General features: G+C 37.1%; 1 protein-coding gene across 2 annotated transcripts; it reads right to left on the reverse strand.

The window, feature by feature from the left end:
• Positions 1-1463: 1463 nt before the first annotated feature.
• On the reverse strand, positions 1464-10973 carry CLK4 (CDC-like kinase 4). 2 transcript variants are annotated; one of them, XM_010074139.1, is made up of 13 exons: positions 10908-10973; positions 10105-10262; positions 8822-9047; positions 7643-7733; positions 7179-7245; positions 5392-5508; positions 5121-5287; positions 4935-5029; positions 4267-4396; positions 3851-3933; positions 3280-3359; positions 1897-1984; positions 1464-1816 (listed from the first exon to the last, which is right to left on the reverse strand). In XM_010074139.1, exons 1-13 carry the CDS (start codon positions 10959-10961, stop codon positions 1679-1681), a joined length of 1494 nt encoding a protein of 497 aa, XP_010072441.1. In that variant the 5' UTR covers positions 10962-10973; the 3' UTR covers positions 1464-1678. The 2 variants fall into 2 exon arrangements, with proteins under 2 accessions (XP_010072441.1, XP_010072442.1); XM_010074140.1 differs by lacking the exon at positions 10908-10973 and having other exon boundaries at positions 7643-7730; positions 10105-10256.
• Positions 10974-12200: the final 1227 nt, after the last annotated feature.

Consider the following 12200-nt stretch of genomic DNA (forward strand, 5'->3'; position numbering starts at 1 on the left):
TTTTGATAGAACTGTTTTACAGTTAGTTTTATGGTTATAGCAGCATATAAACTTCCCCCCTCCCCATCTGCCTTTGATTTATTTGCATTGCTCAGCTGATGCGCTCAGCCAAGTCCCTGCTTTGCCTCTGGAGGTGTGGGATGGCAAGTACTGCGGGAAGGAATTCACCCCCGTCCTCCTCAGTCCTACCGAGGTCACTGCTGCCCTGGATGGTACCCTTACGTTTTCTGTCACACAGAGAAGAAACAATGATGTAAATGTCAACACCCTAGGAAGGCGGGTGTCTATTACGAGATATAATCAAGCACAGCAGGTGGCACTGGTTACAGAAGATAAGCTTTCAAAGCCTGGTCCCAGCTGTGTTCTACCCCCAAGTCAGCGATATGCACGTCTGGAGCCTCTTGCAAATGAAGCTTCCTCCACATCAGTGGAACAAGGACATCAGTTTAAAATCTGACGGTGCATTAGGGCTTACTCAGCAAGCACAAAACCTGAAGCCAAGCTCCTGTGGAGCTGAAACAATTTACTGTTTCCTTCCTTAAGAAAGGCTTGCATGGTTAAGTCAGGACCAAAATAAACGGCCAAAACTTGTGTACTGCACCTACACCGAGACAGCCTGAATGAACTCCACCTTCCTCCCGCGCTGCAGCAAACAGATAAAAAGAGCTTTGAACACCACCAAGAAAACACCAACTCAAACATGGAATAGCAAAAACTACCAAAGTGCATTACTGGAGCTTGAAAAGTTACTACCATTTTCTTCTCAACTCAGCACCTGAGTTCAGGAGTTGCAACGGAGAACCCATCCTCCTTCCTATATCATAGTCTGATAATAGCATTTCTGTTGCCACAGTTACTTAATTTATCACTAATTAGAGATCAAGCTCCACAGAAATATGTATTGAAGACTTCAGAATGATCTTGCTACTACTGCAACAGAAGAGCTTAAATATTCCACAATTCCGTGGCATGCAGTATTTCTCTGCGTTTTTCTCCAGGGTCAGTACAATCCTTCAAAAAACTTTATCATGAAAAAGCTGATCTTCAATGAATCAAAACAGTACTGAAAATATGAAAGGTTACTTTTCAGATCTTAACAAAAAAATCCCCTATAAATACTTAACATTGAAAGCATCAGACAAGTTTCCAGAAACTCATTAGCGAGCCAGAGAGCAATGCACGCTGTTTAACAGAAAATCTGGGAACAAGATGACCCACAAAAGAGACACCTACCTATACTGTTTTCACCCGTTTCAGAATGCTATCGCAAAGTATTACACAGCATGATTAAGAAGCCTTAGCCCTTCAAACATTTTCTTTATGACTAAATAAAAGCAAGCTAGTGAAAAACATTCAGTGTTTTCAAAACTCTTTCAGCTGACCCAGACTCCTCACCTGAAGTGAGATGCTTCAGTGGCCCCATCTGCAAAAGGAGAGGGATACAGCTTCAGAGAGAAAACAATTTTCAAAAATGAAAATTACTTTTATTTTTTCACTTTGATACCCATAAGACTACAACTGTTCAACAAGGTAAACATAACAGTTATACAAAATGTATGGAAATATTTACAGACTTAACTGTACAAAATAATTTAAAGTTTACAAAAGTTTCATGCAACCTCTATTGACTGACACAGTCTAGGAAATCTCCTTGAAGAAGCATAAGAGATCTTCGAATTTATTTATTTAACGGTTCAAAAAAAGGATGCTGCAAGGCTTCATCGAGAGTAATTCTTTTGGCCGGATCATATTCCAGCATCCTGCGAACAAGGTCAAACAAACTTTGATGATCTGTGTCTTGGCAATGCATGAATTCCTGAAAGAACAAAAGGGAGGTATTTTAAGAGAGATCTTTCACAACTGCAAATCTAACAACATAATAAAAATGTCTCCTACCTTTAAAGGCTTACAGCGTCTCCTAACATATCGTCCTGCAGAACTGTGTTCATCCCAGTCCAATTGGTCGTGGCGAAAATAATGCTTTCTGCATGACAAGGAAGATAATTTTATGAGTGTCAGTGCATAAAGCAGGCAGATGCTTTTCTAAAAAGCTTTGAAACACCGTAAGTGTTCCCACATATCCCTCTGCATTTGGGAGCTAAATCTCTTTTAGCTAATATTTATTCACAGAGACCTGCTGCTTTTACGTTACCATTGTCACAATATTTAGAACAGGTCCTTCACTATTCCAGTCAACAAAGCAGCCACCGAAAACACATTTTCCATTACTGACATATAGAGAGATGGATGCTTTCAGGTGTTCCAAAAGAACAACTTGGTCTTATCTGCTAGTAACGAAAAGACATCTTGCCAATCTATCAACTTTTAAAAAACATTTCATATAAAATCTGCGGTTGAAGTACTTAGCAACTATTTAACAAAAGCAGACATTCACAAATGTCTTTAAAAGGTGTTCTGCAAATACATGAGACTACCAGTGCAAATAAAGTTCTGACAAAGCCACACCTCAGCATCACATTAACACTGCTACATAAGTAGCATTTTATTTTTCAAATACTACCTGAATCTATTCCAATTGCAGATAAGTTTTTTCTAATTTTTCAGAACACATAATGAATTAGCCAGACAACAGTCATAAACTAAATACATTACCCAGCCCATAATTATTGCAATTCTACTATAACATGAGTTACAGGATTATCTAGATTAGCTGGCAAGAAGGCAACTTATTTCAGAAAGTAAATGGACCATCAGATCTCACATGCTCTGGATTTTGGCCATATGGCCCCATGCTGGCTGATTCTCCTTGCAATAAAAGCGAGAAACTTCTACTGCATGGAGATATCTTCGAGGAAGAGAGAAAGATCACTGCAGCACGTGTCTGAAGGATATGACGGGACTATGGAAGAGTCTGGCTGCTGTATCAGCAAGACAGGACCCTCTTTTTCCTCTCAGTAGAAACCTCTGGATGACAGCAGGTTCTTTATTCTCACAGTTTACAGAAAAATGGGTGTCTAATACTGTTCTGGTGATCACACCAAACTTAGCTGTAAAGACTTAAGAACATTCAGACTCAGTTATTGTTCAAGAGGCTGGCGTTTTGGTTGCTGGCAACTCAATAAAACCAGGGAAGAGGACTACTGTCAGCTACTTAATTCACCTAAATCTGACACAATTTCTTGCAATAGTCTAGTAGGTAACAAGAAGCCTGTAAATCTCTTTGTTGATATTCAGAAGCAAACAGTTAACAGTGGAAACTTTAAAATTTCCTTTAATAGGAAAATATTAGGCAACTTACTCCTTCTATAAGGAACTTACCTGGATTTCTTGATCATGTGGGTTGGCAGAGGCCCTAGTATTCTTTCCATCATTGCCAAGTGCTCTTTACTATCATGAGTCTGTGTGGAGAAAGCAATGAATGCACTAATGTTTTTCTACTTTCAGCTACTTAGTAACAACAATCAGTTACAAACAAGATGCTTGCCAAACTACTGTCACAGTATCTTTATACATTATCACCTTAAATTATTAAAAATACATTACGCAACACAACTTGTTATGCAGCACTTTCCACAGCTAAGATGGCCCCTGAACAACAGAGTTCATAAACCAAGTTTTGTATATTTTCTTTACTCTGAATTCCAGCAGTATCTCCAGACTCTCTACCGGCCTCATCATCCAAAAAGCCAGAACAAATCATCTTAAATAGTCTGAAGGAGATATCCAAGACATCACATTTTCATATATGCATGCCATCTTCACAATTTCATCTCTATAATCCTTAAAAAGCCTGTGAGGTTATGTGTTTTACAGTAACAGTTAACATGGCATTAAAAGATCAAAACCAGTTGTCTGTAACAAAATATTCAATTTTACTTTATGTACATACCTGAAACACTGTAAAACCCAGGTAATACTCAATCAGAATACAACCAATACTCCAAACATCACAAGGCTGCGCCCATCCCAGAGCTGCAAAATAGACAAAGTTTATGTTTTACTTTTTAATATATTCTCAAAACCTGCAATCCACAAAGCACATGCCCAGTTTCCATGCATTTACTGATGCCCCTTTTCCCCCTCCATCTCTCCCCAAAGCCTGGTGGAAGAAGGCAGGAAAGGAACATGTCTGGACTTCTGTTTTAGAGTATTTATTCTACTGTTTACTTTCAAGAATTCTACCACCACCATTTGTAAGAGATGACTGAATTATCAGAACCATGAGCAACTATTTCAGTTTATGAAGTAAAGACATCTGAGTGAACCGTAATAAACTGTCAGAAGGTTTAAAAAGTCGTTACTGACCTAAAATAACCTCAGGAGCTCTATAATGTCTTGTAGACACTAATGTGCTGTGATGCTCATCATCAAAAGTTGCACTTCCAAAATCAACAACTTTGATATCTGTGTTTTTCAAAGTGCGTTCATCTCGCTTCTGCAAGAAAATCAAAATGCTGTTTATTAGCATTTTTAAAAGCATACTTAGGAAAAAATGTATTCATTATCTTAGTTTATCTTCAAAATATCAGTTAACATAAAATGCTAAAAATGAAAACTATGTAAAACACTCCTTCCAAATTCATCAATTCCTATTCAGCTCAAGCTCCATGAAAGAGGAGCTTGATAACAATGTGATTTAATCAGAATACTCAAAACAGCTGAGTAAAAACCTTTCCCACAGTAACCTTCAGGTTAACTTGCTAGTTGTTGTCTCTGTCTTGGTTTTTTCTGTCCACTGGTGCATACACTCATTTATGTAATTTTAGCTCCAAAATAGATAATAAAATCAAGCCTTATGCATAAACTAGATGCACTGAAGTCCATACTGCTTTTCTGCCCCAAGAAGTTTTCATACTTTGAAAGAAGAGCAGCAACACAAGAAGCAGCTTGTACTTCTGCCACTGCTAGAAGTGATTTGTGCAGGTTAAGTTCTCATCCTCCAATTCAAGTTGGGAGAAAAAGAACAAACTTACCATTTTGGCATTGTACTTCACTATGTAATCAGACTCCACAAACAAGATATTTTCAGGTTTTAAATCTGTATGAGTTAGTTTATTATGGTGTAAAACTACAAGGAAAAAAAAGAACATAATTAATAGACCAATTTCCTAAGGGGAGCCCTTCGCCCATATTTGATAAGAGAACTGAGATTTACTTACAGTTTATAGACCGGCAAATCTGGTAAGCCATATTTCTAATGTCATTAATATGAAATGGCAGAAAGCTGTTTTCCTTAATAAAGTCGTAAGTACTGAGGCCCAGGAGCTCAAAAACAATGCAAACATGGCCATGATGATCAAACCATTCCAGCATCTGGACACAGCGGCTTAAAAAAGAAACAGAAATACATAAACAAATGAAAAGTCCATTTATTGAATAGCCATCCTCTGCAAATCCTTAGGATGCCGACTATTCTGATTTTATACTTACAATGTGTTGCTTGGATCCATGGTGTTTAAGTGTTCCAACACTTGTATTTCTGAACGGGCTGCTTCCCGGTATCTACCAACATTTTTCACAATTTTAACTGCTACATGCATTCCCCTCCTTTAAAAGAAAGTAAAGCATCACAAACTGAATCCATTACTGTTAAACACCTACAACCCCAAAGCAGTTTGATTTTATTAAAAGAAACCCGGGAAAATTAAAGGCCATAGAGAATTATGAGTTGGATTAGGGGAATTCGACTTAAGCACATTGAACTTAACCAGAACAGTTTTTATATGAACTGTAATACCGATCTTTCCTTTATCAAATAACTCGCAGTATATGCTCCATTAACTACTTTCTCAGTCTTATTATTTCATCTAAGGTAGAACAAACATAAGGAATCTACTTACAAGATTATTACAAAAATTAGCAAAATTCAAATTTGAGGAGAGTACCACACAAATTTGATATTATTTCCTGCAACTTGCACAACTTGTTCTCTCTGTTTTCCAGTGCTCCCGTGGAATCAGGGGAATTTAATAACTTTTGAGGTTTAGATTCTGTGTACTACTGAAAACTGACCTGCACTCAGTGTAACATTAAAACTGTAAGGCTATTACTTAAAACGGGACACAGATACACATAGCTCATTCTATCCCATTCACTCATAGACAATTTTTAATTGTCTCTGTAGAGCCATTTAGATTCTAATGAGTGAAGAACATTGTCTGCCCTCACAACACAATCTCAAGCTCCTGAACAGCCTTGACTCGTGAAATGACAGAAGGAACAAACCTAAGGCAGAGGAAAAACTACTGGAACCGTGTCACAGAACTGCAGATATGAAACGTGGTTAAAATAATCTGAGTTTTACTGTTTAAAACTCCTAGCACATACAGAAGTAATGGAAATACAGTAATTTTATTCTCCTCCAGCAAACATCCCATCACACGGAACTAACCCTTCCATCAAAAAAAGACGGATACTGGAGTACTGTGCATTCAGAAAAACTTCAAAGAATAATTCTGATTATGGAAACTGAGGAAAGAAATTTACAGCTTGACCAATTCCAGGCAACTGCATTCAAGCAGTTGCTTTCACTAAGAACCAAAGCTCCTTTCTCAGCATCTCACTGCATCATCTTCTATAAGTCAGCCTCCCAAATAAATTCTGTATTTTTTACATACCGTTACATTCTCTAATTATGGCAACAGCACTTGTAGAACGAAAAGAAAAATGAAAAACATAGTTCTCTCTCTTTAAAAAAGGGCAGATGACATCTATTTAGCAATTAGCAGTCTGCACCATGTGGTTATACAGCTTGTACAGAAAAAAGTATAGTTATAAAAAGGTTTATTTTTTAAATAAACCCTCTCTAGGCAGATGTTTCCCAATATGTTAAGGAAGCTTATAGTTAAAGACAGCTTCTCAAAAGCTTAGAGGAAAAACAAAATATTTCTCTATATACCATCTTGTATAAAGTCAGTACCATGCAAGGGCCTTTCACAGAGCAATAAAATAAAAAAAACCATTTATAACATTGGAAGAGATGACTGAAGAAGTTTAAAAACAATCAGGGACAGATCTGGTATGACCTGAAAATCCCAAAAAAATTTCAACAAGGAATAAGCTTACAAGGTAGTTCTCAAAACCAGTATCATTTCTTTCCTAAATATACTGCCACAATTTGAGCTGCAAATTTATTTTAAAGAATTTGTCCCCAAGCTTTAACTTCTGAGCTAAGTATTCTGTCATGAGATTAGCTTCTAAAGGTAACTGACACTTACATATCATGATCTATGCACTCCACTACTTTTCCAAAAGCTCCTTCTCCTAAAGTCGCAACAATTTCATCTACAAAGAGCAAACACAAGTTAGAATTATAAAACTACTTAAACAAGAATTAATATTATTAATGTAGATTTAAAAATGTGCCATTACAAAAGCATAATTACTTTAAATCTCAGCATTTGAATGCATTATTTTATTGGACAGGTGTCATGAAAACAGTTAGCCAAAAAACTATCTCTTGTTCTAATCTCAAGATTCAAGTTCATTTACTAATTGGAACTTTTTGAACACAGTATTTAAATTCTACAGAAAAGAAGATATGCAAAAAAACAAAAAAGCACAAAAAAAAACAGAACAAAAAGAGCAATGAAGATTTCTTTAGCCCCCCTCCTCTGACATACTATACTAAACAGATTTTTTGCTGAAAAGTTTTTAAAAAGTGTTGAAAAATGTTCTATACATCTTGCTCTTAGAACGTCTCCACTTTCACAGATCAGGTGACCCTCCTCATCATCCTCTACACTCCTGGTTCTTTTCCTTCGGTGACTCTTCTGGAAACGGCACCAAGATCGTCCAGCCAATCAATATATCAGAGTGAATTCAGGGTAGAATACGCAATTCATTCAGCGGGGAGATATTCAGCATTCAGTTACACACCAGGCCACGAACAGTTGGCAGGAGCAATTTCAAATTCAGTCCCCAGAAATTCACAGGGCACAGTTTATGTTACAGAAGAAAAACATGGCAAGGAACAGATTTTCAGATAAATACTTAAAGTGACAAAGCAACAGAAAAAAACAACACAATTTTGTCTCTCAAAGAGTGGCTTAACTGAAGACAGATTAAGACTGCAACATCACTATTTCTAATACTTTGCTAGCACATAGCAAAAAACAGTATTTATTTACATATCTAAGCTTACAGTCAGGTGAAATGTTTCTACTTTTAAAATATACATTTCATATAATCTAAATATAAAAAACTACCAAGTAATTTTACTTCCCTCATGCTTAGAGAGAGAAGAAAAATTACTCTGAAGTCCTTAATTTGCATTGAATAATCTAACACAACTTGCTGTTTCTGCTGCAGAAATGTGACCTAAAACACCTGGAGCTGAAGATGTATCAGCAGGCATCATGCCAATTATGAGAAATTCAGAGAGTATGCCTTCAAAGAAGGCAAGCAGCAAACTTATCCCACCTCCAGACATTAGCTGCCATAAACCAGGCACGTGGCTTATCACCGTAGAACTGCAGAGCTTGTTCTTATCAATTTACCAGACATGCACGTTTCATACTTCCAATTAAGCTTACATTAAAAAGGGATGTCACTTCAATTACTTTTGGTAATAGGATCGATAGCATCTCATAGTTTACCTGAAAAAACAGTTCACTACTGGCCACCTACATTTCCAGTGTATAACTAGTACTGACGATAATCCCATCCACCACCCAACACTGATCCAAAACTCTCAACTAAGAACATACTCATATGGTCATAAATGGCCTCAACTACAAATCCTTTTAAAATAATACAGTATTTCTTAAAAGTACTGTGATCAGGAACTGAAGTTCTATCACTCACTTAAGAAGTCTATTACCACTAATTCATTAAGAATAAAGTTAAAAATTACTCATACCGAACGTGATTGGTGACTGGAGCAATGATGTCTCTTATGCTTCCTTTTATGACTACTTTTCCTGCTCCGACCGGAGGATTTGCTATAGTGATGATGGTGACTCTTTTCATAGTCTCTGTGATAATGCCTGTGGTCATACACTTCACAGAAGTCATTTCTGTATTCCTCAACATATCTCCGGTCATGATGGTCTCTTTCATTTATGGCTCTATCGTCCAAATAATGACTGAAAATATATTTTAAGTGAATGTTCTCCACTTCAAAAACTTGAGGTTCCAACAAGATAAGTGACTTGATCTGAGTTACAGAGTTACATAGTAGCTGTCTTTACACCAAGAGTGTTTTCTAACTGACACCCTCCCCAAAAACAGTGGAGCTTTTGACATTGCTTTATTAGGAATCTGACAACATTGTCAGTCTCAAATACATAGACATCCACACGAACAATATAGAATCCATCCACAGTTTGCACAGTAAATAAGAAACTCAGATTCAAAAATGAGAAACACTTCCTAAAATACACTAAGCAACTCAATTACAATCTCCAAAGTCACAGGATAAATCACTCTCGATACAGCAATCATTCCCTTCTATGCTTTCAAAGCTCAAAGTGTTAGAAAAATAAAACCTGGAGACTGAAAGAAGTAGTACTGTTCTTAGTGTTCTGCATTAAACACTAAAAACCTCCGAGAGTACTGGGAGCAAGCACCTTCTGCAGAGAAAAGAAACCTTTAAGAAAGCTGCTGAGGCAAAGAGCCTCCATATTGCTGTACACCTACCCCTTCCAGCATTTTATAAGCATGAGTATGAACTGTTAAGAGAATCCCATGGGATCTTCTTCTCAAGGGAAGAAAACAGAAAAAGGCATCCTTCCAGTGAAAGCAGTGTGAGAGAAAAAGCAAACCACCCTCAAATTAGTTAAGAGAAGCTCATACTTACGACTGTATTAAATGATTAAACAGACCTTTCTCTTCCTTTGTTCACATCAAGTAAATGAAAAGGCATACTTTTTACTTGAAATGTAACACTGAATGTACTAAATATCAATACTTAACTGACAACTGTGAGAACAACTAGTAACATTTACTTGTTTTTATTAAAGAATTTATATTTAACGGTCCTAGTACTGCATTAACAAAACCAACTACCTCTTAAGCTTGTCTTAAGTGAGCTAAACCTTAAAAAACTGCCAACTTTGGGCACTCAAAACCTCTTATCCTGAAAATGTATTTATTTTAGACATTATAAGAAACATTAGCGCTACTCAATTCAGAGTCTTATACCTTTCAGAGATGTGACTTGGTTTATAGTGCTTGCTTTCTTGTTCACTGCTGTGGGACCTCTTCCTGCGCTTATGGCTGCTACTGTGCTTCCTTTGATCCCAGCTCTTCCTGTCCTCCCATTCGGGACAATGAGATTGCTTTGAATGCCGCATCTGCCACTAGAAAAAAAAATAAAAATCAACAAAAACACATAAAAGACAAAATGTTACACTGGTATTTGTAGATGCAAGTCAACTACTGTAGTTCAATCAAATATAACAGAACTATAAAGAACCATTTCCTTAAATAATTCTTTTTCCTCAGCTTCCCCCACAGATTATTTTGGTTTTGGGTGAGCAGACATAGCTTTCTCATCCTAACACTGTAACGCTGTTATGAAACACAAATCAAGATTAACTAGGCCAGCTCATCTTCACTCAATAGCTTCAAACACATCATGTCATTAAAGCCTATTTTAAATAAACCCTCAAGTGACTAAACAGAATCATTTCCTTAAAAGAGTCTTCTCTTGGAGAGAGACCTTAATCTTCAAACATCCTCCCCAAAAAAACCTGGATTTAGTTCTTCGTACTATATTGTACTTAAGCTACTACATGCAAGTCAAGTACATTCAATCAGTCTAAAAAAATTCTCTCACAAATCTATTTACAGATCACTGTTCCATTGACACTTTTAAAAGTTTTAGCAACAATCACACAGTGAACTCTGATGTAGTACTATAAGCCAAGCCACTGTTTTTGAACCCTAGTGGCATGCAAATATGTATTTTCCAGTTCAGCTGTTTCGCCAAAGAGAAAACCCACCAGCTTCCGTTGCTGGATGTTACATGCAGGAATTCTGTGTTCAAACAGGTACATGCGCAATTGAAATAAAAGGGGGAAGCAAAGCACAGCTGTAGAACTAAGAGTATAACAAAGCCAACCATTATTTGTTTACTTTTCTTTGGCAGGAGTTTTTGAAGCATACGTATCTATTTCAGTATATTCTAAAGGATGAACTAACACAAGATAAGAAAGTTTCCACAATAATCTGCGACTGCAAAAAAAACCAGGAAAATGATGGCGTAAACTGACACAGAACGTTGGTTGTCTCTATACCAACAGGAGGCACTAAGAAGTGAACTTTTAGAACATTTAAAAGGCAAGACTCTACTGAAAAAGAGGTTTTCTGATACTTTCAAAATACTTATGGCAAGCTGGTAATTAAAAAATAACAGACACTTGCACCAATGTTTTTTACAGAAACCTGTATTTAAAATACAAATACAACGAAAACATAGTGACAAACTATGCAAAGATAAGTGACTGGTAGACCCTTTGAGTCAGTCACGACCTGGGTGTCACAAAAATCTTATTAATTTTCCTCTATTTTCAACCTACATAACTCAAATTATGAAACACACTCAGTTTCAGTTATTCTGCTTTTGAGGTGATGAGTTTCCCCCCACATACTCAGTTATAGGTGAACTGAGGATTTTAGTTATAACCGCCTTTTTTTTTTTTCTTCCTCATTTGTCAGTAGGCAGGCTGCATTAAGGCTCTATAGTGGACAAATATCTAAACAGAATAACCCTTGAAGTGTCCTGCAGAGGAGGGCTTGGGGGTGGAAGGGTGGATATCTGACACAGAAAACTGGAGAAAAGGTTTAGTTGAAGACTAACTGCTGCTTAACTACACTCAAGTGCACCCAGAATTACTGGAATTAAGCCAGAAGTTGCAAAACCTGTCCCTAAAGGAGCCAAGTAAATGCAAACAAGGATACAATTGTTAGGATCGGTCTGTGCAAGTCCCAAAGGAGCCACCTTAAGATTTTTTTTTTTTCATTCTCTCTAAATTTATGCACCGAAGCACTGCACTTATGTAATACTGACAGCTGACATGAACATATGCACTCCTATACGGCATGTGGTCCTAATCCATATCACAGGCCGTTTTCACTCCCACATTTTGCCATAAGGTTTCTCAAATAGGAACCACGGACCTTCTGTAAAAGATCCGCACATAAAAGGCCTCAGGAAGGCCACAAACGTCCTGCCGTAAGCTGCCTACACAGCAATTCCTAAATGTCTCTCCTCGAAAACTTGGCAGGATGTACGA

Source organism: Pterocles gutturalis, unplaced genomic scaffold (assembly GCF_000699245.1).
Source record: "Pterocles gutturalis isolate BGI_N339 unplaced genomic scaffold, ASM69924v1 scaffold8117, whole genome shotgun sequence".
Lineage (NCBI taxonomy): Eukaryota > Metazoa > Chordata > Aves > Pterocliformes > Pteroclidae > Pterocles > Pterocles gutturalis.

Excerpts from the sequence above, each read along its gene's own strand:
- CLK4 (XM_010074139.1), bottom strand. The coding sequence starts at position 10,961 with ATGTACCTGTTTGAACACAGAATTCCTGCATGTAACATCCAGCAACGG. Across the intron at positions 7,246-7,642 it reads AGACGTTCTAAGAGCAAGAT|ATGAAATTGTTGCGACTTTA; the intron begins GTATAGAACATT and ends TGCTCTTTGTAG. Across the intron at positions 4,397-4,934 it reads TGAAGTACAATGCCAAAATG|AAGCGAGATGAACGCACTTT; the intron begins GTAAGTTTGTTC and ends ATTTTCTTGCAG.